Here is a 26,445-nt window from a genome sequence, read left to right on the forward strand (position 1 = left end):
CTCCTGTATTGGCAGGCAAGTTCTTTACCACTAGGGCCAACTAAGAAGCCATTCTGCCTGTGGTTAACCTCAAAATTCAGCCTAACATTGAGGATAGGTAGGAATGGGTTGTGGTCAGATCCGTGTTCTTTTTTAATTTACATTTTGACTTTCATGGGGTTGGACAAGTGTCATAGGCTTACTGATGCCCAAAACACCACAACAGTACAAACGGTGGGCAGTGCAGGCTCCTACCCTGGGCCTGGACCTTACAGGGTTCTGAGCATTACTAACCTACAAAAACAAACATATCATGGGGCCCGTGGTCATCTTTGTCCCTCGGGACCTGATGCTCAGTGTTGAGAGACCATAAGGCATCCCCCTAAACATCAAAGCTCAAAACCAGCTCTGGTCAGACTCCAAAGAAATGCTTCCCCTTGGCTTTTGATCCCTGGTCTTGGAAGGGAAAGACACTGTCAAGACTTCCAGGGTGGACTGCCACTGCCACGGCAGATGGACACACCTCAGTGTGTATGTGATGTCACCGCAGAGCCACTTCCTTAAAGGAAAAGTCAAATCAATTAAAAATCAAAACCTTGGGACTTCCCTGGCTGTCCATTGGCTCTTCTTTGTGGAGCAGTATAATTTGAAATCTAGGTTGGATGGAGAGGAATGTGACTACTCAGACCTCAGTCCTGGACAACCGAATTTTTGCCAGGATCCGGCCAAGCCTATTGCAGTTGTGCATCGGGATTTGGGTCAAAACCAAAGGTAGGGACTTCCCTGGTGGTCCAGTGGCTGAGACTCTATGCTCCCAGTGCAGGCGGCCTGGGTTCCATCCCTGGTTGGGGAACAAGATCCCACATGCTGCAACTAAAAATCCCTCTGGCCCCAGCGAAGATGGAAGATCCTGAGTACCACAGAGAAGACCTGGTGCAGACAAATAAATAAAATATTTTAAAAAAGAAAGGGGCTTTCCACAACTATGGGAAGATTTTTAATTTTCAGATTTCAAGAACCTGAGGTAACATTTTTGACGAAAATATATCCTCAAGTTTGCAGAATTTGAGTACACGAATCCTTTCTCAGTGTTTTCCCAGAGAGCTTTCCGTGATGATGAAACATTCCGTATCTCTGCTGTCCACATGTGGCTACTGAGGACTTGCAAGAACCACTAAGGAACAAAACCAGGTGAAATGTGGCTAGAAACCTTCCACACAGAACAACGTAGCTTCCGATCATTGCTGTCACCAGAACTCAAATTATGTGATAATCTCCATGACGACAACATTTGAATGATTTTACTAAAATAAAGGGGAAATTATATTTATGGAATAAATACCTAATAATGCATGAATTATGTATGTCTTTATTTTATTACTGATCCATACAGCCAGACTATCAACAGGAAATCTAGATACATACAGTGATATATTCAGTTGTCTTTGATACTTTGCTAACTTTTGACATATGAAAATTATAGGCTTTCTTTTTTTAATATTTATTTGGCTGCACTGACTCTTAGGTGTGGAACTCCGACTCTTGGCTGTGGAATTCGAATCTTTAGTTGCCATATGTGAGATCTAGTTCCCTGACCAGGGATCAAACACTGGCCCCCTGCAGTGGAAGCCCAGAGTCTTAGCCACTGAACCACCAGGGAAGTCCCTTGAAATCTTTAGATATATGATAGGGGCTGGCTTTATAGCACCCCTAACTCTGACCAGCCATTCTGCAAATATCACTGCTGTTTCCAGAGAGACAGGAGTGTCATGTGGTTGGATTAAAAAAAAAAAATCTTCTCTGCTTGGGGGGGAAAAAAAGTGACAGGAAATATCCCACTGGTAGGACTCCTACAGTATCGTTCCTTAGAGGAAGTCAAGTCCATTCCTTCTGATACAGGTCTTCCATCTGGGCTCAGTGCTGCTTTGGCCAGTTATCTGGAAGAGGGAGCGAATAATCAGTAGCTGTTAGAATGGCCAGGGATTGAGCTGCTGGCAAAAACCCCATCACTGTTTGCAATGTGGATTGAAGGCTAATAAGGGCAGAGTCGGCTTAACACTGTAATATTTAGAGATCAGAGATAATAGAAATTCACTGGGCCTCCTGCTGTTTTAAGTAACCAGGGGAAGGGACGTGGCACTTTCAGGACAGCAGCCCTGGGAGGCCCCTCAGGGCTTTTCTCTCCAATGCTGCGGGACCCCTCTCTGTGTACCTGCCTCCCACACCCCATCCCCCAGGCACCTAACACATCCTTGCCCCAGGGTGGGGTGCTCCATGTTTTCTCCTGGAAGTCCCCGAGGGAGTGAGTCCTAGGGTCCCACAGTGGTAACCTGCTCATTCTCTACATTGACTTTTGCTGATTTTCCCCTCTGTCTTACTTTCCTATGCTTTTTGTCCTATTTCCTGGGATTACTTTCTCAATAGAACCTAAGACCACTTACACTTAAATCCTTACCTTCAGGCCTGTTCCTGGGGGAGCCCAGGGTTAAGACAGCCTCCTGCACAGAACACAGTGCCTGGGAGATACATGCCTTCAGAGATCTTCAAACAAGTTCACATACTACTGTGCAAATGATATCCTATCCTAATATTAACATCTTCACTCAAAGAAATTACTTGGAAAGAAAATGACTAGATTGATGTCTCCCTCCTTATCTGGGTCCATTTCACATTTATTAACGTAACAGCTCCATTGGAAAGCACCATAACCATTTTTAAAAAAATCAAATTTGGGCTCCATCACAGTGCAGGCAGGACCTGGGTGCCAGGGAAACAGACTCTCACTGCTGATCCTCAGAGGTATGTGACTTGCCTGCTTCTCCAGACTTCAAATGTTATTTTGCAATCGAGATAAGATAAGGCTCAACAAGTATAGATTTGCAAGAGGTTGGGTGATGTAATGTCCTTAAGAAGTAAATGATTAATACAGAGCCCCTGAAAAGGCACTTGTGATATATAAGTGGAATATAATAAGTGGAATTGTGTAATATATAATATTATAATATAGGATATAATAATTGGAATTCCACAAGAAAGAGGGGCTGTTGGCTGGGGCACAAAAGGCCAAAGTCCAGTCCATCAGTTGGCCCCGGGCACGTGATAGCTATGACATATCCCTGTTTGTTGGTTCTAGGGTCCACTGGAGACCTCAGGGTCAAAGTGAGCGTGGGATCAACTCACCTTTTGGGCCTTTGTGAGGAAGGGGCTCGGGGTAGCCCCCGGTACACCTGACTGAGGGGTGTGTCCTCTTGCTGCAACACCTGCTACTCACCGGTCGTTACTTGGTTTCTAATTGAACCTCTACACAGGCCTTCTATCTTGTTCATATAGGTCTCTACAGACGCTCGGTGCTGGCTCCCTGTATCTATTCAGAGGAAAACAGAAATAGTTCTCCTCCCGCCCCGTCCTCCCCTTTTTTTGCAGTCTTACAAAGTGAACCTCTTTACTGAAGCATTAGAAGCTTTTTTATCCACTTAATCAAATAGGCATTCCAGACCCCAAACGGTAAATTATATATTTCCAGACATCATTTGATTCATTCCCCACGCCTCTTCCTCCCGCGTTTCCCAACACTTCGCACCAGGTACAGAAATCACAGGTTCCGTAGGTCCGACCCCTCGTTTTGGTGTGACCACCGCCTCCGGTGCACGGCCGGAGGGTCGCTCGGGTCCCCCACCCCCCCATCCCGGGTCGGCGGGGGCGCCATGAAGGGGCCCGGCGCGTCCCGCTCGGCGGGTGCTGGGCTCCGGGGCGCGTGTGTCCCGCGAGGCCGCTGCGGAGTCTGGGTGCCCGCGGCCGTCGCTCTCCGCCCGGGCGCCTGCCAACTTCGCGTCGCGGAGAACCCGCAGCCCTTCTCAGCGCTCCGGATCTGCCGGCTCGCCCGGCCCGCAGCCGCAGGGGAGCGCCAGCCCCGCGACTCCCGGCCCCGCCGGCCCTGCCCGCCGACCCTGCCGTCCGGCGCCGGGATCGGATCCGCCGTCTCGCCCGCCCCGCTCGCCAACTCCCGGCAGCCCGTGACCCGGGACAAACTTCTGGTCCAGGCGCGGCCCCGGAGCGGTCACCCTCCCGGAAGCCGGCCGCGAAACCGGGGCCGGGGAGGGAGCGGGCGGGAGGGAGCGGGTGGTACCGCCCGGCCGCCGCTCCCGGCGCGGTGACGCCGCCCCCGCGGCCGCCCCCCGCCCGGCTCCCCCGGAGGCGCCGCGGCCGCCGAGCACCGAGTGCGGGCCGGCGGGGCCGGGCGCTCACGCCCTCTAGCGGGCCGCGGCAGCCGGGCGGCCGTGACGTGGGCGCTCCCTTCAGCCGGCCTGCGGGGCCCCGCCAGTCAGTCGGGGAGCAGGAGCCCCGCGCGCAGCCGGCGCGGGCTCGGCCATCGGCGCGCCGCCGCCCGGGGGCTGGCTCGTCTGCCCGCGCAGAGGCGGCGGGCGGGACGCGCTCGGCCTCGGCCCCGGCCCCGGCCCCGGGCACCGCGGCGCCGGAGGCTCGGGTCCCGAGCCCAGGAAGAAGAACCAAGCCAGCGCAGCCGCCGGCACGGAGGGCGGATTTTGGCTCCGCGGGCGCGCCCTCCGCTCCCTCTCGCAGCCGCGCCAGCTTCAGCGGGGCCGGCGACAGGACAGGGGGACCCTGGCCCCTTGCCCCCCCGGCCCCGGGAGCCGCCGGAGTTGAGACTTCTGCAACTGTTGGCACTCGGAGCGTCTGGTTCTGGTTTTGGCTGTTCACCCTCTTCTCGCCGCCTTGGAGGCACAGCTCCCGGCCGCCCTCTGCCCTCGCGCCCACCCAGCGCCGCCGGGGAGCGGCCCGGGGCGCACTTGGCACCATGAGCCGACTTGGGACTTGCCTGGCCACTTTGACTGGACTTTTGCTAACTGCGGCGGGGGACTCGTTTTCAGGTAAGCGGGGCCTCGCCTGCAGGGGCCTGGGGCGCGCGGGCCGGAGGGGGGCTCTGAACACCGGTAGCTCCGGGGTGGGAGAGCCCGAGCGGCTGACGGCGAGGCCGGGCAGGGGGCGCGGCGGGCTGAGCACAGCGGCTTCCAGTCCCCGGCGCGGGAGCGGGGCTGGCGGGAAGGGTGGGCACCTAGCGCTCGGGCCGGCCGAGCGGAGGAGCCCCGGGGGCTGGCCCAGGAGCCAGGCTCTCATCTCCGCCCCCGCCCCTCCGCGGCCTGGGCGTGTGTCCGCGAGGACGGCGCCACTCGGAGTCCCCGGTCGGCTCCGGGAGCAACAGCGGAAAACTTTGCCTGAAGTTGGGAGCTGCAGCCGCCGGCCGCCGGGCGTGGGCGCTGCGCGGTCCTTTTCGCCGCGAGCGGCTGCCGGGCCGGGTTGCCGTGCCCGCTGCGCCCGCGCGATCGGTGGACCCGGCGGCGGCGATCTCCAGTTCCCTGCCCTCCCGCCTCCGCCCGGCCCGCCGAGGCCGTGACCTCCGCTCGTATTGGCATTCGGGAGGCTGCCCGGGAGAGCCGAGGCGGCGGCCTCGCAGGTTACTGCAGGAGGATCGGGCCCCAGGGTCCGGGCAACCGCGGCTCTGGCCCTCCGGGCTCTTCCTCCGTACCTCTGGCCCAGCGGAGCACCCGGCCAGGGGCAGCGGTCAGCCCGCCCCGCGGCCCGCGGCCGGGGGTGGGCAGGAAAGGGAGTGCGGGGAGGTGCCCGCTGCGCGCCTGCAGTCGGAGCCAGGAGAGCTCCTTGCGGGAGGACGCGTAGCCGGGAGTTGGGGGTCAGGAGGGGCGCGAACCCTGCCTGGTGTTACCTGGAGCACACACGTGGATGGACAGCCAACGCTTGCACACCTGCACACTTGTACACTTTCTCGCGTGTGTGTCAGTTTCATTAAGGTCTACGTAGAATGGTGGAACTGGGCTTTTTTTTCCTTTTAATATAAAGCCTGTTATTTGGCCTTGAACTTGGGCTGCAAAATAGGTTTCTATGTTTATTCGGGAGGAATGAGTAAGTTGATTTTTTTTTTTTTTAATTTGATGAGGGAGAATTTCACAGATGGTAAAACACATATTTTAAAACGTTGGAGACTTTTCCGTCTGGCCTTCCGACCAGAGAAAACTTAAATCTTTACTTCCTGGAGTCTGGGGGACATACAGGCGCAGAGGCCATGCCCCACGTTGATGAGCCCCGAGACCCTTGACCACAGTTGGACTCCAAGGAAGCCGAGCGTGGAGTTGGCTGCTCGCTGTATGCTGTCAGTTTCAATACAGAAATACCCTTTCCCGAAGTTTAATATGCCCTTAACTGTCTGGTAATTGCACGTGCGCCAGAGGACTTAACAAAACAATCCACTGCTGTCTGCTATAAAATTGATGCCGATTTTGGCCTGCGTTCTTTTTTACTGGTGAATTATGGAGTAGACTCGCTAGTTTTAGAGCCTTGTAACTCATTAGTGTTAGAAGCCAAGGATGAGGGCCTCAGTGATGGTTTTCTCTTTATTAAGATCCATAGCTCCCTGCCTGGGATTTGTTTCAAGTTAAGCTGTGTCAGAAAGCGTTTGGATGGATTTTCAAGAAGTGGGTAAGGGATTGGGGTGGAGGTGGGGAACAAATATTTACGTAGTTTATTTAAATGATCAGTTTCTCATCATTAAAAGGAACTTCAGCCTAAGTAGTACTGACCTATGTCCTTGTTAATGCTTATGTAAATTAATAGTCAAACCAAAGAGACTTTGCTTTTACTAAATTTTATCCAGGTTTTTCTTTCAGAGGAAGTACATCATTCTATTTGTTATCCTACCAGTAATTGAACTGTGCCTTCATTTTTTCTTTTTTTTTTTTTTAATTTGGAAAGCCAGAGTTAACCTAGTATGGAGGAACTGAAGGGCAGTATCCCAGAGAATGCTTAGAAATGATGAAATTAAAAAAAAATTGAAGTTGGCAAATTTTGTGTGTGCAGGGATCAGATAAATTACAGTGTATCATGGTTTTGCCCTCCACTTTGGGTTTTAGGTGGGAAGTACCTGTGGGAAGCGCTTAATGCTTTGGAAAAGTCAGTTTTTTATTTTTGAAAATTTTTTTATGTTGGGAAAGTTAATTCTGATGTTATGAGTGATACCGACACTTATTTCTCTTTATGAGTCTTCTGGATATTTGGTTGCTGGTCACCTGACATGAGGATCCTTTTAGAGACAGAGGAAGTAGATTGTAAGTGGCTTGAGGGCAAAGTCAGTTATTTTTTCTTCTTGATTCCCATAAAACACCTACATAGAGCCCTAGACCCAACAGACACTCACATTTGTTGAATAAATGACTGATGTGAATTCTGATCATTTGCAGACATTCAAATTGTACATGAACTGGCTGACACAGCAGGGAGGGAGAGGAAGGACTATCAGGCATCAGACTGGCTTGCATTGTCCCGGCTTTTGAAATTGACATTTTCATCACAGATTCTTCTCAGCCTCAGTGCAACCAGTGGACTGAATCAGGAGGCTTTATGTAATCAGTGGAGAGGTGTTTTTTTTTTGTAACCAAGATTTGTACACAAGACACTTTGCTGTTTCCCCTCTTTTGGAATGCATTCACAATTGATGTGATTGCTGATTAATCATTTCTGGAGGGTACTGCACATAATTTAGATGCTAGATATAGGAACTAAACACTTTGGAAGAAAACAGAAAAGATTTAGGTTTTGTTGTTGTTGTTGTTCAGGAGGCCTTTTATTTAAACATTTCATTTTAAACGTCACTTTCCGTTTTTACAATTTCTAAGTTGTTAAGCAAGATATTGGAGGCTCACTTTCTGCCTTCTATCTAGGCTCTGTATGATCATTCAGAAGAACTTTTGCAAAAAAGTATGCAAGTAAGAAGCAAGGCAGAAAGTAAAATCATTTTTGCTTCTGCTTAATACTGTCTTTTCCATAGTGAAGCCAAGTAGCTGGCAAGTCATACTTCTTTGACCCATTTTCTTAAAAGCCAGGTGGTAATATATACTATACAAGAAAGTGTTTGGTTTTATATAATAATGAGATTGATGTGATAAATTCTAGTAAGCAAGCCTTGGTTTGCAGAAATAGAAATACAAACAGATTTCCACTACACTGTTTAGAACAGATTAAACCTTAATATAATTTTGTGAGTTTGAAACTCTCCTGAAGAAATGTATTCTTTAAAATACTCTTTTAAGGACAGTTGGGGGGAAACAGCTGAAATCTGAATGGAGTCTGTAGTTGAATTAGTAGAATTGTACCAACATTTAGTTTCTTCATTTTGAATAATTTGAGTAGTTAAGTCAGATGGAGAAGGCAATGGCACCCCACTCCAGTACTCTTGCCTGGAAAATCTCATGGACGGAGGAGCCTGGTGGGCTGCAGTCCATGGGGTCACTAAGAGTGGGACACGACTGATCGACTTCACTTTCACTTTTCACTTTCATGCATTGGAGAAGGAAATGGCAACCCACTCCAGTGTTCTTGCCTGGAGAATCCCAGAGACCGGGGAGCCTGGTGGGCTGCCGTCTATGGGGTCGCACAGAGTCCGACACAACTGAAGCAGCTTAGCAGAAGCAGCCGCAGTTAAGTCAGATATCCACACAGGGGAAGGTGGGAGAAACATGTACTTGAAATCTTTGTACTATTTTTGCAACTTTTCTATAAGTTGAAAGTCATTTCAAAATATAAGATTTTACAGTACCCTTTACAGAGACTGTGAATAGATTTGTTAAGCAGTTTGTTTTATTTTTTCTTTTTCGGATAACTAGAGTCATGACATTTTACATTTTTCTGTTGCTTCAATGAGATTGATAATGGATGTGATGAAAAGATTGTAAATTTAAATCACTGCGTGTGAAAGAGATATGCCAAGAAATCACTGTACATTTTTAGTGTTATATGGATGTAAAGAAGTATTGCTTGAGCTTAATCAGTTGTTCTGATCTGCAAAATCACAGGTTTTAGTCTCTGATGTTTTCAAAGGGTTGGTTCACAAATTTTCAGTAGAAAAGTTACTTACATATATTGATATATAGATAAGCGTGTATATAATTTGCGTAATTCTAAATGAACTTTCCCTAATGAGCAAGTAATCTGAATTATATCTTCAGATGATATAAAACCATGTATGAATGAAACACAGCCTTTTGTTTTGGGAAAAGTTGATTTTTGAATTTAGGTATTTCTCTGACAATTCTATGGAAGTCGGTAGCTTTATTTAAAAATTTCATAGTTTCATAACAATTGTACATTCTAGGAATTGATAGGCTATATGTATCTGTTTCAGTAGAGGCACTGTTTGGGGTTAAGTAGTGTTTTTCTCAGTTTTTGTTTTAGGTTTAGTTTTCTAGAATGAGTGTGTCTAACCTGAATATCCTAAGACATAGTTTTCAGTTAGGGGACAGGCATTTTAATAAGTACTTACATACTTTTTCAACAGTATAACATTTCTTAAGGCAGTGTCTACTGTGCTTTGTAATTCTAGGAGTCTTCTCTTTGAAAACCAACTTTCCCACAAACTTTTCTCAGGCTTCTTCTTATTTTTAGGACTATAGCCTGTTAATCGGCTTCTTTTGTAAGTGAGAGAAGGTTTCATTACTTATGTTTTTCAAACTCATTAGTGAAAAGTTTAAGGAGGGTGCACAATAACATAGACCTCCCATCATAAGAGGATGCTGTTTCTCCAGTTCCTAAAATACTGCAGTGGTTTAGCATTTAGTCTGATCAGAAAGACTGCTTTTACTCTGTTGCTCTGAAAAAGAACTCAGCGGAGGAAAACAGTAGGTAGGGCTGGTGTTAGGTGGGAGGCAGGAAAGTTTTAGTCATCACCTCCATAGCCTGTGGCCCCCTGCCTTCCAGGGGCCAGCTGGCAAGGTCAGGATCTGATGAAGAGGTGGGAACGTGGGGAGGGAAAGAGAAGAACACAGGCCGAGGAGGGTGGGGGGTTGTGTGTGCTCACGTGTAGGAACACAGGTGTGCAGATCTTGTTAGGATCGTGTGCAGGTTAAGGATCCAGAGAGGATCAAGTGTGCAGGAAGATCCGGCTGATGTCCTACACCTGGGTGGCTTTAGGTTGCCTGGGGGGTGGGGCGTGGGAGTGTTGTGCCAGTGCTTCCACTGAGCTGTGTTTATACCCATGCTGCTCAAAACCAAGTGTGCTCGAGGGTCACCAGGAGCGGTCCTTCCCAATCTTGGTCTCTATGGCCGGCCGTGGTGATTCTTTTGTCCAGGCCCCCAAAGCATCCACAGGTGATCCTGGCCACCTTTTGAAAAACATTATTCTAAAAGAGTCATCCTTGGATGAACAGCCTCAGCATCACTCAGGAACAGGTAGACAGGTAGACTCCTGGCCCCACCCAGAGGGATAAAAATCTGAAAGTCCAGGGTGGGGCTGGAGGCATGGGGACAGCAGTAGATGCTAGAACTAACCCTCCAGGTGCTTGGGATGCTGGACAGAGCGTGAGTTCTGAAAGGCCTGGGATTCTCAGCCTGCACTTTTCAGCCTCCCTTGACAAGAGCAGAAAGTACCAGAGATGCAACTGAAACTCACATCCATGCACTTAGTAACCCCCACCCCCACTGTGAACACAGCCCAAATTACGAAACAGGCTGATGTGGTAGTGTTGTGACTCTCAGTCTCTTAGCGCGACATTTCAAATAATGTTCTTATCTGCAGAAGATATTGGATCCAGCCAGTTGTAAAATGACAATGAAAAAAAATTTCCTTTAATTTTACTTACCGCAATATAAAGTTTTAATTAAATTTTGCAGTCACTGAAAATTAGCCACTGGAAATTTCTGTGGGTTGACACTGTGTTTCAAAGATATTTGTTGACTTGTTATAATAAGCACATAGCCCAGTGCACCTATTAAAATGATACTTTCTATTCAAAGTGGATATTGAGCATTACTGCTGGGAAAGCCCCTTTAGGGGATTGCAGAAGGCATTGGGGGTGGTCATGGGCAAAGATCAGAAGGATACAGTTACAGTACTTCGGAAAGTTGTCCAATTATTTAAAGTTTCAAAATCTACTGAAATAGAAAGAAACAAGGAATTTCTTAGGCAAGAATGAGGAATTAATGTGCATCAAATTTGGAATTTTAATATGGGAATGTGACACTTTGCCTTTGGAAATGAACTTCATTTCCAAATAGAAGAGAAGAGCTTTTTAATATAGATCTTTGTAAAGTATTGATAATGTACTCTTATGAGTCTCCTAAGATAGCACCTCGTTTTTCTATTTTCCGCCAAAGACCATCCCTGCTTCTCTATCCTTAAACACTCCAGGTAAACAAAATGGATTGTGATGTCATTTAACGGATTTATCTTGAAACGTTGTCAGCAAACTTTCAGAGAATACATGGCGGGCAGAGTGCTTTCCATACGGCAGGCAGGCCTCCAGCTCCCTACTCCTCTGGCCGCTGTCCCCAGCCCATCAGCAGGTGTAGCTGCCCAGTGGGTGTGTAGGCAGGGGTATCACCTAGCCTCACCCGCACAGCTCCCTGGATGCATCCACTGAGAGCTGAAGGAAGGCAAGGTTTGGAGGGAGCCTGCATCTGCTGTGATGACTCGTTCACATCAAATGAAATTCTTCAGTGGAAGTTGCTGCTTTACTTGTAATTCACTTTGTTTTAGTTCAAAACTGACTCCAGGACAACTTCAGACTCTGTGGTGATTATTTCTCCTTTGTTCCTCTTTTTGGTTGTATCCTGTGTGAGTATTCAGTGGTGTCTGACTCTTTGCGACCCCATGGACTATAGCCCACCAGGCTCCTCTGTCCTTGGGGTTTTCCAGACAAGACTACTGGAGTGGGTCGCCGTTTCCTTCTCCATGGCTGTATCCTAAGTGGCCGCTGTTCTGTGTATAGCAGTGGCACTGGGAGAAATAGATTATCTGGCAGCTATCTAAGAGTTCAGGGTAACTTACGGAACTTTCTCCATCAAGTCTTTCGGTAATCGACCAGAAAAGTGGCCACGTGCAGATGTGTGACATAGATATGAAGAGCGTGGGCACCTCGCTTCTGTCTGCAGGAGACTCCTTTCCCAACATTGCTGGTTCAGGTATATAATGCAGGCAGTCATTAAACTTTGCATGGATACCTCATAGCCTGCCAGGCTCCTCTGTCCATGGGATTTCCTAGGCAAGAATACTAGAGTGTTACCTGAGTTAGTCCATTTTTCTGCTTAAAACTGAGAAGAATCCCAAGTCCTTAAAAACTTTTTCTGTGATGTGAAAGGTTTGGGCCCTGAATTGGAGGCAGAGGGATGGTGGAGGATCAGATGGAAGGATCTTACTTACTTTCACGCTGGGGCTGCAAGGGAGGGAAACTGTTATGGTCAAGAATCCAGGACCTACAGCTGAGAGAGAATGAGGGTCAAATTGTCAGAGGCTTGTGAAAACAGAGTTTTTAGACTCTCCCTTGAAGGAGGGAGCTAGCATTTAACAGAATGATTTATTTAAAAATACAACAGCTAGGCAGAAGCAAAGCATGTGGTTTGTATGGGCCTCAGAACAGAAACACTTAGAGAGCATCCGTTTGTTTTCAGATTTTGAGTATTCCCTTTCATCTCTTTCCTATTCAATATGCAGAAAGCAGATTTATTGCAGACAGTGAGAATATGTTTTAGTTTGAGTTACCATGGAAGGCAGAGGCCTGGTACTTCTCCCTGATTCTAGTGGTGGAATCACAACAGGGTCTAACATGGGCTTCTGACTGTGGATGGGATGGGGAGGCGCTGGATCACACCCTTCCTGCAGTCCATTCTGAGGGTTTCTGTTTGATCTGTCTTCTCTGGTGTAGTCTGAGATGTTTTAAATAATGTTAAAACCACAAGTTTGAAGTTGCCTCATTGTGATATTCTCCCTAGATACAAATATAAAGTTGTCTAAAGCATTTCTTTTAAAATAAATACTCATAATGTATAGAATCAAGTTACAGTGTTTTGCATTTAGTAATCACATAATCTTTTTATACAGTTCTTGGGGTTGTCATGGCAAGTATACTGGGGTGGTTTGCCATCTCTTTGGATCCTCTAATGGATCACGTTTTGTCAGAACTTTCCACTAAGACCCATGCTTCTTGGGTGGCCCTACACAGCATGGCTCAAAGCATTATTGAGTTACACAGCCCCCTTTGCCATGACAAAGGGGTTACCTGATGCCAAGAGTGGACTCAATGGAAAAGATCCTGATGCTGGGAAAGACTGAAGGCAGAAGGAGAGTAGGGCGACAGACGATGAGATGGCTGGATGACAAAACCGATGCAATGAACATGAACTTGGGCAAACTCTGGGAGATGGTGAGAGACAGGGAGGCCTGGCGTGCTGCAGTCTATGGGGTCACAGAGTCGGACATAAGTGGGCGACTGTACAACAACAATCACATAGTAAATTAATAAACTCAACAAATATTTTGGAATGAGTGAATGATTGAATAAAGTTCTCTTAGGGAAGAGAAAACACAAATTACTTCTGCTTACTGCTGATTTTTTTTCCTATGAAGTTTGATTTTTTAAAAGCATTTGTAGTAATCTTAACAGTATGCTCAGGTGGTGGGTTTGGTGCTTGATACCCTTAGAAATTAATAGGCACATAGAGATTCGGTTGCTAAATTTAAAGGAAAAAGGTTACCTTTTGTTAATTAAATGTGTAAAAATGAGCCTATAATTTTTATCATATGTAATAAAAATTTATAAATCAGTTAGTGCCATAAAGTAGAATTTTGGTATTATACTGATCTCTAAGAAAGAAAAAAGAAATTCACTATGTGGTAGATAAGCATGATTTGATTTTAGTTTCTGGTGTATTAAAAGAACCGTGTATCACCAGGAAGAAGCTGCCATGACAGGGAGTAATAGATATCATCTCCTGCTTTATTTCTGATATAGAGTGAAATTGATTACACCTGCTCAGAGCTCAGCCCGCGCATTCCCATTGCTCGTCTGCGGTACAGCAGGCAGGCTCTCCTTGCTTCTTCATTCACTGTGGCGTATTCTCAAGTGAGGAAACTTAATAAAAAGAGGCTGCTTTGACAACAGTCCTGTGACCTGTGTTCACTGCCTTGACTTTTCGCATCCAGGCATCTGAACGTGGTGTGATGTCTCCCCAACCGTCACTCGTTGGCACATGTCCCGTGTGTATGTTATGGGGATCCTTGCCGTGTTGTCTCTGCTTGTCAGTGACCATTTCATCCTGTTTGGGTGGCTTTTTAGAGAGCCCCTCCCTTTTGTTTCCAGCCCCTGTGGGGAGCTTGCTGAGAGGCCTGTGTTGCTGACCCTCGGAAAGTTTGGAGTGGGATCTGGCCAGTCCCAGTGGGGCTCGGATCAGTAGAGGGTGTTGTTAATTAAATGGCCTGATGTCGGCTATGGGGTCCTGGAGGGGAGGAAAGAGGGCAGAGACCGCCCCCCCAGCAGATCAGGTGTTCCTGATTTTGAAATCTCTTTCTACCACTGAACAGCAGTGTGGCCTTGGACATGGTATTTGATTTTTGAGTCTCAGTTTTGTTTTTTGGAAAAACACTTTGTAGTATTATGGTGAAGACTAAACAAGCAGACCAGCTGTATGAGGTTGGGAGGCACCCACATCCCTTGGGTATAACCACATAAGCTCCCTACTTTTATGTCAGAAAGCCTTGTATATTGACAATTTCATATGGTTCAAACTTCTCTGGGTCCAGGACTTTGGTATTTGAGTGTCCTGGGGGCTCAATGGGTGATGTGTTTGTAGAAGTGCTAAAAAAATATGTATGTTATAAACATAAGGCCAGTATTATATTTTAAAAGAAAGACACCCTGAGAATCACAAAATGACCCCTCAGAATTGGCACCATGAAAAGCCAGGACTGCTCAGTTCCAGAAGGCAGTTCTGGACACCTGCATTGGATTCACCCAAAGCTCTTCTTAAAAAAATAACAATGAAGATTCCTGGCCCTGCATGGGTACTGAGTCACAGCCTCTGGAAGGGGCCACCGAAACTGGTAAAGAAACACCCCGGACCCCGAGATCTTCATACTCGCTAAAGTTGAAAGAGTACCAGCAGGACATTAGCAGGGACTCAGAGACCCTGCCCTTTGGAAAATTTATCACGTCTTTTCTGACTAGTGTTCAGAAAGCGTCTGCGGATCGTGACATGAAGTTTCACGTACCATACTGTAATTGACTGGAGACTGTTTCTCTTAGGAAGCAGAGGCCTTCTGGTGTCGGCAGAGACAATGATTTCTGAACCAAGCTGCTTTGTAGTCGTCTTTCAGAGCTTCCCTGGTGGCTCAGCGGTAAAGAACCTGCCTGTCAATACAGCAGATGCAAGTTCGATCCTGGGTCCAGAAGATTCCCTGGAGAAGGAAATGGCAACCCACTCTGGTATTCTTGCCTGGAGAATCCCATGGACAGAGGAACCTGGCGGGCTACAGTCATGGGGTTCGAGAAGAGTCAGACACGACTTAGTGGCTAACACAACAGCAACAACCCATCTTTCAATCTGATGAACTCCAGTAAATGTGACATCAGTCTGGAATTTTTAGGGTATAATAAGAGAATAAAGATATTTCAGAGAATCAGAACACAGATCATTTTCGATCTCTATATTTGCAGCTGTGAGCCAAAACTTGAGATGACTCATTCAGAGACGGTAACAAGACACGATGATACTGGAGAGATAATTTTCCAGCACTTATTTCTGTCTGATGTTCATTGAAACATGGACACTGGAGAATAATTGGCCTTAGGGGTCCCCTGAGCAGGGACCAAAAGCGTGACATTTTTATTGCAATAGTTCCTAAAAGACGACCTAACCTCAAGCATGGGCATCCCCCTCTATTAGAGCGCTTGAAATTTCCACCAGCTCATCATTTCGACCAAGGAGGAAAGGTGCTTGTTGAAATGTCATCTCTGGGAGCAGTGGCTCATTAAGTCATCTCAAGTATGACATCCCCAACTCGCTGTCACCTCCCTAAGTTGACATCCTTAGATGTCAGATCTCTCACTTCTAAAATGAAGATGTTTGATTCAAGAATCTATAGGTTCTCGCCAAATACTTAGAAAGCCTGAGGACTGTTACCTGAGTTCACTTGAGTTTGTCAGGTAGCATGGTGTAAAGGAATGAGACCTGCATCCGTAGGTCGTTTTTGATAGAGGAGGATAGGAGAAATGTCTCGAACAGTGGATCAATCTGAGATGCTGCCTCATACAGCAGGAAGGTGCTTGTTACAAGAAAGTGGGTATAGCAGGCATGCTGGAAGGATTTTAGGTGCTTCCTATGATTGTTCAGCTTTTGTTTCTTCCTGCCTCTGCTCAACTATGCACAGATAAAACCCACTTTTTTCCCCCTCGATATTTGGGGAAGAAGCTGCCAGCCATAGCAGCCACCCAAGTCTGCCGCAACTACACCATTTAGGCTGATATTTTTTGTTTAACTCTTGGCACCGTGGGTAGGCCTTATTTCAGGGATTTATACTGGGCACTTATTGTGTGCTGGGTACCATGCTGTTTGTTGTCGTTCAGTCGCTTGTCGGGTCCCACTTTTCACGACCCTGTGGACTGTAGCCCGCCAGGCTCCTCTGTCCATGAGATTTCCCAGGCAAGAACACTGAAGTGGGTGGCCATTTCCTTCTCTAGGGAATCTTTCTGATGCAGGGACTGAACTTGCGTCTGCTGCTTTGCAGGTGGATTCTTTACCACTGAGCCATCAGGGAAGCCTGGGTACCATGCCAAGAGGGTATGGTATTCTCAAAACTGTCCATGCTCAGTAGCTCATCAGAGCTTAGCTGAGATCACTGCTGGGAGCTTTGGTGGGTAAAGCTATCTCTGTTCCTAACAAAGCCAGGCCCCCTGAGCAAGGGCTGTGTGCACTGTCTTCTCTCTCCTCTCCCCACCCCTCCCTGTGCACACAGATGAGTGTGTGATAAGCTGCTTCAGCCATGCAGAAAAATCAGGTTGTCTTTTCCTGATTTATGCCTCGATGCTATCCACCTGTACTGAGATGTGCTCCATGCAAAAGCATTCCAGGTGGAGTGTTGGGTCTGTTAGGAAGGTGCTGAGTGTTTTATTATGTGATGTAGAGTCTTTAGACTTGGAGGAGGGCATGGCAACTCACACCAGTACTCTTGCCTGAAGAATCCCCATGGACAGAGGAGCCTGGTGGGCTACAGTCCTTGGGGTCGCAAAGAGTTGGACACGACTGGGCGACTAAACAAGCACAGCACAGAATCTTTAGAATGACCCTCTGGGGAGCTGTCCTGGGTCTCACTTCCAGGAAAAGGTATGACTTCCCTTATGAACGTACTTTCTTCTTGTGGGCAAGGCGAATTGTATAACCCATCAAGTTTTCCTCTCTATGTTGGCTGTTTGGATGCCAGATTCAGATGTGTGGGCTGAAGGAGTTAGAACTTTTTTGAACAGAAAGCCTCAGCCAAACTGGACTTCATCAAACAGGATTTGTTGGCTTGTGCAAAGAGAAGGCTGTGGATGGCCCGGTTGGTCCTGGTGGCTTGAGCCTTTCTCTCTAAGCATCTTTGCTGGGTGTTTCTAAGGAGTTACAGGCTGAATCCTCCAGCCCCAAGCCCCAGGGAAAGAGATAGTCCCTCCTCCAGCAGCACAGACCACGCCTCCCTGTGGTTCATGGAGTCAGCTCACATCACCTGTTCCCACTTTAACCTCGTGCCCTGCTTGGCCAGCACACTGGACCAGGCATGGGGTCAGCCCTCAGGAGCCATGGGGAATGAGAGTGTGGAAACTGGGGCTGCTCCATGGAGGCGTGGGTTCTGTTACCAGCTGGAGGGAGTAGCTGCTGACTGGGCCTAAAACAGAAAAATGCCCACAGCCACCATCTCTGCAATAGAACCTGAATTCTGGTTCCTTTTCTTGGTCTTGGTCTCCTCTTCACTCATCTTGTGCATTCGTGCTAAGTTGCTTCCGTCATGCCCGACTCTTTTGTGACCCATGGATTTTAGCCCGCCAGGTTCCTCTGTCCTTGGGATTCTCCAGGCAAGAGTACTGGAGTGGGTTGCTGTGCCCTTCTCCAGGGGGATCTTACCAACCCAGGGGTGGAGCCGATATCTCGTAAGTCTCCTGCGTTGGTAGGTGGGTTCCTTATCGTTAGGGCCACCTGGGAAGCACTTGTCTCACCTTATTCTAATTTATCTTGCTGTTTTACGCATCATGATAAATTGATTGAATCTCTTGGAACTGGGTGGTGATAGCTGAAAATAATTGAGTTCCAAAGTCTTAGTGTCTGAGTCAGTCAAAGGCAGCTTTTGTGTGTGTGCATTTCTTTACATCCTGGTGACACGTGGAACAGTCTCAGCTCACTAACAGTGAAGAACATGGGTGTGGGAGGAGGCAGGGAGGGTTTTAGAGCTGAGCTCAGTAGTTTCTCAACTTACTTTTCAAAGCACCATGTTTTTTAGTAAAGTAAAATCTTACATAGGTAGAAAAGCATAAATATCTGTTGGTTAACAAAATTTGTTGTGGGCAGGTTTAAAAAGTGACCCTTCAAATTGGAGAAATAAGTGTTTGATGGACTACTACCCAGTAACAGATGCCCCCAAATCTGATGGCAGAAACCAGGGGACCCCAACCTCATTGATCTAATGCCTGATGATATGAGATAGAGCTGATGTAATAATAATAATAGAAATAAAATACACGATGAATGTAATGTGGTTAAATCATCCTGAAGCCATGACTCGCCCTCCCCACCTGCCCCCTGCCATTGTTGATCAGTCGCTCAGTCGTGTGTAACTCTCTGCAACCCCATGGACTGCAGCACGCCAGGCTTCCCTGTCCTTTACCCTCTCCCAGAGCTTGCTCAAACTCATGTCCATTGAGTTGGTGATGCCGTCCAACCATCTTGTCCTCTGTTGCCCCCTTATCTTCGTGCCCTTCAATCTTTACCAGCACCGGGGTCTTTTCCAATGAGTTGGCTCTTCTCATCAGGTGGCCAAAGTATTGGATGCCCCCAGGTGTCCTGTCCACCAGGTCTGTGGAAAAATTGTCTTCCACATAGCTGGTCCCTGCCACCAGATAGGTTGGGGACCACTGGTGCACACTGTTTTTTGCACCTACTGTTTTTTGTGTTCTATGGATGGGGAGCGTGCCTGCTGGTCTGAACTGGGATTGTATGCTTTCTGTCTGTGTCTCTACTCAGCTGACCTTGGCTGGCCTCTCTTGACACTCTAAGGTTGGCTGGCTGCAGGCTGGTCTAGGTTTGGCTTTGGCTGGGGCGGCTGGGCTCCCCTCCCTGGGGTCCTCTGCAGGCAGGGTTTCCAGAGAGACAGCAGAGGGGGCCAAGGCCTCTTGACTTACTCTTGGGGAGGGCACATCGTCACTCCTGCCTCACCCTCTCGTCACAGTCACATGGCTAGCCTTGAATCCAGGGTAGGGGAACATACCTCCCCCTTGATGCATGGGGCAGTTGGGCCACATTGCGAAGGGTAGACGTGGACACAAGGGCAGGGCAGAAGCGGGGCCCCACACAGGGCCCCTGGGGCCTGCGTCCTAGGTGCTTCTTTGCAGAGCACAGTTGAGAAATCACTGGCGCGTGAAAAAAGGAAATATGGGATTGCAAGCCCTGCGTTCCAGGGCCCCTCCGCCACTGGCCATCCTCCGAGGGGAAGCCATTGAACTCGTGGAGCTCAGTTCCTTATCTGTAAAAAGGGTCATTCTGGGATGCTGTGGTTCAGAGGCTGGCCTCAGAGATCGCCTGTGATAATGGATGCTCTGCAAAGAGACAAACAACTGTGTCCCGAGGTGTATTCTGGAGGGACTGATAGGCTGCTCGTACCTGAGTCACCCTGGCTGTGTCATTCATCCCTTGGGACAGTCCCCTGGCCTCTCCAAGGCTGGTTTCTTCATCTGTGGAGAGCAGTGCTGTGTCACCCCTGGTCACCCTGTGGACAGCACAGTGCCTGGTGTGTGAAACCAGTGGCCCTGTTCTTAGAGGCCGGTGACCATGGGATGAGCTTGAGGCTGTGTGCTTCCTTTAAGGTCTGAAAACCCCAAGGGGTGTGGTTCTGCAAGCCCCAGGTTTTCTTCCATTTCTGATCCAATTTATTAGCTTATTGCTCTGTCCTCGGGCTTCCCAGGAGGGAAAAGTGAACAGGAATATCACTGCCACACACTGCGGGTCCTGTATGTGTTAGTTACCTCCCGAAACTATCCTGTGGGTGGCGCTGTCACCTGATGGAGTTTTCTGGAGTTGAGGCCCCAACATTTCAGGATGTGGCACAGACAGTGGGTACAGCTCTTCGTGGACCCAGAGGACTCCGTCCGTTCAGAGCCTCTGGGGCCCAAAGCACAAGTCGTCATTTTTAAGTGTGCTGACTTAGCGACTAAATGACAAGTATTTGGTACAGTTTCTCATTTTGGTGTTAAAAGGGATTGTAAAGTTGGTACAACCCAGCAATGCACAGTAGTTTATAGCCTCTAAAATAGTAAATTAGAAGGAAAAGTACTCAGCTTTTTAGTGCCTGCATGTTAAGTTGCTTCAGTCATGTCTGACTCTTTGTAACCCTATGGACTGTAGCCCTCCAGGCTCCTCTGTCCGTGGGATTCTCCAGGCAAGAATACTGTAGTGAGGTGCCATGTTCTCCTCCAGGGGATCTTCCTGACCAGGGACTGAACCCACGTCTCTTTTGTCTCATACATCGGCAGGTGGGTTTTACCACTAGTGCCCCCTGGGGAGCCCTTCTTAGTAACTTGTATGAAATGAATGGATTAGAGACATTGTCTGTACTTTTCACAAGCAGAGGAGGGGTGAATGCTTTCATCTCCAGGGTTTCAAATCCTCTAGAAAGAATTGTATTGTTGTAATATCCTATGTTTAGCATTTGGGGGTCGGATGGAGGTGAAACGTGTAAAGTCCTTTGCAAAGCTCTCGTCTGTGTGCACTCGTGGTCTTGGGCAAAATGCCACGAAGGTCAGTGAGGATTTCAGACCTTTCACTCCAAGTGCAGGTGAACAGGCCTTTGGACATTGATGTTAGTCACCTTTAGAACAAATTGCATTTGCTTTTAAGATTGGACAGAGACACAGAGAGCACACAGATCTGTATTTGAAGGGTTGAACACTCTCCAATGAGTCATCATGGCAAAGGACTATTTGGTATATGAAGTTTACAAGGGTGAGGTAGTTTGCTTATTTGAATCACTTTTTTTGCAATATTATGGGGGAGAATTATGCTGAAATAAACTGTGCATTGGGGTTTCCCTAGTGGCTCAGATAGTAAAGAATCTGCCTGCAATTCAGGAAACCTGGGTTCAATCCCTGGGTCAGAACAATCCCCTGGAGGAGGGCATGGCAACCCATTCTAGCATTCTTGCCTGGAGAATCCCACGGACAGAGGAGCCTGGTGGGCTACAGTCCATGTGGTTGCAAAGTTGGACAGGACTGGATCGATGTAGCATACATGCACAGTTGCTTTACATTGTTGTGTTAGTTTCCACTGACAGCAAAGTGAATCAGCTATTTGTATACATACATTCCCTCTGTTTTGTACTTCCTTCCCATTTAGGTCACCACAGAGCACTGAGTAGAGCTCCCTGTGGTATGCAGTAGGTTCTCATTAGTTAGCTGTTCTATACATAGTAGTGTGTATATGTCAATTGCAGTCTCCTGATTCATCCCACCCCCTCTCCCCACTTGGTGCCCATACGTTTGTTCTCTATACCTGTGACTCTGTTTCTGCTTTGCAAATAAGAATAACTTCTTGTTTATTCCTACACTTGGTGTCATGCTCCTGGGGTTTCTTTTCTTCCTTTTCCTCTTTCCCCCTCCATCTCCATCTCCTATAATGGGTGGGTTTTAAAAGAAGATGAGCCATCTTCTTTTATCTTCTGGGCCATCAGCCCTCTTCCTAAGGAGGTCAGGCTGCTTGGCTTCCTGTTTCTCCTCCGAAGGGTGAAGACAGGACAGAGTGTTGGTCCCAGCGGTGAGTGTGAAAGCACAACCACTGCCTTGCCTGTCAGGCACTTGTGGGTGCATTTATCGGCTTTATTTCTAATCAGCACAGCAGTACTTAAGGGTAAAAAGATTATACTACAACAAAGGGACAACTAATGCTTATTGAATACTTAAAGTGTCTAGGCATCATTCTAAGTGCATTTTATATGTATCACCTGGTTTAATGCTGATAAGCACATAAGTGACCCCCATTTTATAGGCTGGGGAATAAGCTCAGGGACTAAGCAAAGTGGCCCATCTTAGGCAAATTGCAAGGGTAAAGCTGGAATTTGACCTTGAGCAGCCTGAGTCTGAAACCACCAAGACCCAGAGCCTGCCAGTTCTTCATGTTGGAGGCAGTCACTCTGAACACCCCGTGGTTGTATCCTGCTTCTGTCTTGAACCTCTGGATCTCTTTGTGTCCCTTTGATTGGTCGGCTGGGAAGCCAGGAGGGTGGGTGGATGCTTCAGGTAGACAGGGCAGTGGCCCTGAATGACAGGATGAAGGACCAGGGGGGAACCCCAGCTCTCAGCAGGACTTCCCAGTCACTGGGTGGGCTTCATTCTGGAGACTCTGTTGTCATATCAGTGGCACAACTGGTAAAAATCAGAAACAAAACAAGGATTTGTTGCTGTTGTTTTTGACTCAGTCGCATCTGACTCTGCAAGTCCAGGGTCTGTAGCCTGCCAGGCTCCTCTGTACATGGAATTTTCCAGGCAAGAAAACTGGGGTGGGGGTTGCCATTAGCTCTTGCTTTATAAAATCTTATTTTAGGGAAGTGTTTTCCCTGAACTGGGAGCCAATGCCAGTAAGTTCCAAGATCTGTGAAGCTCATGTGTTCAAAGAATTAAAAATAATCAGACACTTCCTTGTATGTTGATAAATTCACATCTGAAAAAAAATTGCATCATATGTTCATATAGTCAAGAAGGAGAGAATTTATTACCTGTGGTAATTACTGACTTTTACAAAAATCTTATAAAGACATCCATCAGAGACAGAATATAAATACCAAAGGGATTTGATACTGTCCATTGGCCATTTAAAACTCCATGAACATGCTTTTCTTTAATTGAGAGAAACTTGACCTACCTACTTTTTCTTTCTGAGCTGGTTATTTACATTTTATTTTTCCATAGAATATCATCCTGTTATAATATGTTTGAACTTGAGAGTCTTTTAGTGATGACTTACCAGACTTCTCTGCAACAAAATATATGTATAAGATTGAAAGTTTAATTCTCTGTATTTTAATTTAATTCTATTTTAATTTTTAGCAACAGAAATTATGCTTACTGACCTATATTATTAAGTTGACAGCTTGATTACTTTCATTCCCAAAATGGGTCAGAGCAAAAAATTGAAAACCAGCTAGTCTCTAAAGGATTTATCGTCCAGTCCTGCACCTTCCCATTTGCTGGGAAGTAAACTGAGTGGATCACACCTGTTGTTTTTTAAAGGTCCCTTGTTTAAGCAAAATTAGGGAAATATTCAGAAGTTGTTCTGAAAGCAAATACTATTCATTTAATATACTTTAGTCAATGCATGCTTTAAATATACACATATATATGTAAATACACACATATATACATACTTTTTTTTGGTCAGACCTTAAAAATTTAACCCAATTAGCGAGTGAAAAATATCTGTCATATGAATCAAAGCTGTCATTCAAATCAGCCTTACTTTCTATCAGAAAAGGTCTGCTGGTGCTGCCGCTAAGTCGCTCAGTCGTGTCCGACTCTTTGCAACCCCATGGACTGCAGCCTACCAGGCTCCTCCGTCCATGGGATTTCCAGGCAAGAGTACTGGAGTGGGGTACCATTGACAATTTTTAATTTCAAGTGTGTTAATTTCCATTTTGAGGGAAAGATTTAAAAACAGTACAAAGAAATTATATGACAGATTGCAAAAAGCAGTTTAGTCAAGTTTAAAGTGATGTAGATTTAATACAATTAATTATATTTTGTTATAAGTTATAAAACCATGGCAAATCTATACTGCTTCTCATTAATTTATAGGAATGTAATATAATAGACACCCCAAACTGTGAGGTATTATAAATAGAGGATTAGGGTTAGAAAAGCATGCTGTTTTTCTGGTAAATGTGTGTGAATCTGTGTATTGAACTCTGGTGTTTTACTTCGGAATAAAGAACTGTGGATGTACTTTCAAAAAAAACTACATCAATTTCTGAAAATTTCAGATTTTCCTGTGGATGTAAAAGAGAGAAGTATATGCTACTTAAAATTGATGCAGCAGCAAACTAAAACAATACATGTTTTTGTTAAGAGAAAATATTAACTATTTTGTTGGGATTGACTTTTATTGGAAACATTGCTTTATGAAGAAATGTTTGATAAAATGGATATTAACTGTTTTACTGTGTAATACAAATGGACTCTAAACTAAATCTGATGGATTTTTATTTGTAAATTTTTCCTGTATAATTTGAAAAATTTAGAAAACGTTAAAATTATATTGAAAAGAATCAGTGCCAGAAATGTCCACACTTTTACTTGTTTGACTATTGTTTTATTTCCAGCTAATGTCATGCTTGAGTGTGACTATATTTGCTAAAAAAGAATCATTACATTTAAGTACATTTAAAAGTATTTTTTGCATTATTATTTACTGGTATAGTTTTTTTTTTTTTTTAAATTTCACTAAGTTTTGGCTCTAAAGTGAGTTCTCTATGGTCAAGGGAAAGAAGTTGTGTGATCATTAAAATTTTATAATATATCTGATTTTATAACATTCTACAAGGGCTAAACTATTCTCTCTCTAGTACATTGTTTTACTTTTAAATGAAATGTGGATACAACAGGGGAAGTCATAGAGCGCTACAGAGAGTGGCTGGGGTTTGATTCATCATTAAAAGAAGGCTTCCTTTCCTTGACAGTCACAGCTCACATTGTTTCTTTGAAGCGTGGATGTCTTTATACTAGAGAGATGCGCCTTCCTTTGGTAAGGTGTGACTCTGGAGAAAGGGCAGGCAGGAAGGAGGACCTACATGACGCTAGAATGGCTGTCGGTGCCCTTTTCCCATCAGTGCTGTGTACCCCTTGGTGCTCTGTGGCCTTAGCTGGCAGGGGGTGGGCTGGAGGGCTGGGGTCCCTGCTCAGTGACTCTGTTGGGATTCTGACACTGAGACTGAACAAATGATGGGGCCAGGCCCCATGACTGGGGTTCTGTAGCCTTTATCTTTCTAGATAGAGAGGTTAATTTTTAAAAAAGACAACGTTTTTGTTTTTATTTTTTAATTAATTTTTATTGGTGTATAGTCTGCTTTACAATGTTGTATTCATTTCTGCTGTACAGCAGAGTGAATCAGCTATGTTGTTGTTGAGTCGCTAAGTCATGTCCCACTCTTTTGTGACCCCATGAACTGTAGCCCACCAGGCTCCTCTGTCCGTGGGATTCTCCAGGCAAGAATACTGGAGTGGGTTGCCATTGCCTCCTCCAGGGGATCTTCCTGACCCAGGGATCGAACCCATGGCTCCTGCTTGGCAGGCAGATTCTTTACCACAGCGCCACCAAGGGAAGCCCAAATCAGCTATGTTTGCATCTATCCCCTCTTTTTTGGATTTCCTCCCTGTTTAGATCACCACAGAGCACTGAGTAGAGTTCCTTGTGCTAAACGGTAGGTTCTCATTAGTTATCTAGTTTATGCATAGGGGCTTCCCTGGTGGCTCAGCCGGTAAAGCGGCTGCCTGCAGTGCGGGAGACCCGGGTTTGATCCCTGGGTTGGGCAGATCCCCTGGAGAAGGAAATGGCAACCCACTCCAGGACTCTTGCCTGGAAAATTCCATGGAGGCTACAGTCGATAGGGTCATAAAGAGTCATACATGACTGACTTCACGTTCACTTTATGCGTAGTACTCATACGCATTTCCCAATCAAAAAGACAATGTTTTAGAGCAGTTTTAAGTTCACAGCAACACAAAGAGGCAGGTACAGAGATCTGTCCTATGTTTCTGTCCTCGCACATGCGTGGCCCTCCCTTGGCTCCCACCCAGTGGTACTTTTGTTACGTTGGATGATTTTGTACAAACAGATCACTATCACGCAAAGTCCGTAGTTTATACGAGGATTCCCTATTGGTGTTGTGTGTCCTGTGGGTTTTGACAAATGTGTGGTGACATGCTTCTTGCAGTTACAGCATCACTGACCTAAAAGTAAAAGTCCTCTTTGCTCAGCCTGTCTTTCTCTCCTTCCCCCAACAGGAAGAGGTAGAAATGTGGCTGGTGAGCTTGGGTTTACAGTAACTCCATCCTGGTCTTGACTGAGTCTGTGACTTGACAAATATTTTATGTCTCTCTGCTTCAGCTCCCCCTCTTGAGATGCAAACAGGTCATTATGACTTAAAAATAATTCAGATGTTAGGACTTGAGCTTCTGAGTCATGAATAATTATACATGAAAACCAAACAGTCAACTCGTGATTTGACCTGAAAGAATCTTGCAAAAACATTACTTTCCCATCGTGTAACTTAAATTTCCAGATGATTGGCAGTTTCCAGTTGAATTCTCACAACTTCGAGGGAATAAGAGGCCCCGGGGGTCTGTGGCCATCCTTCTGACAGCCTGTGTGTCTCCAAGGCTCTGTGTTTAT

The 26,445-nt window shown here is 46.4% G+C and overlaps 1 protein-coding gene across 5 annotated transcripts in view; it reads left to right on the forward strand.

Moving 5' to 3' along the window:
• The first annotated feature begins 4,172 nt into the window (after positions 1-4,172).
• Positions 4,173-26,445, forward strand: part of PTPRM (protein tyrosine phosphatase receptor type M) — a 662,162-nt gene continuing 639,889 nt past the window's right edge. For all 5 annotated transcript variants that reach the window (XM_061399910.1, XM_061399904.1, XM_061399907.1 and 2 more), the window contains exon 1: positions 4,173-4,865. In XM_061399910.1, coding sequence (XP_061255894.1) covers positions 4,793-4,865 — 73 coding nt within the window. In that variant the 5' untranslated portion in view covers positions 4,173-4,792. The remainder of the gene's footprint in view (positions 4,866-26,445) is intronic.

Source organism: Bos javanicus, chromosome 24 (assembly GCF_032452875.1).
Source record: "Bos javanicus breed banteng chromosome 24, ARS-OSU_banteng_1.0, whole genome shotgun sequence".
Lineage (NCBI taxonomy): Eukaryota > Metazoa > Chordata > Mammalia > Artiodactyla > Bovidae > Bos > Bos javanicus.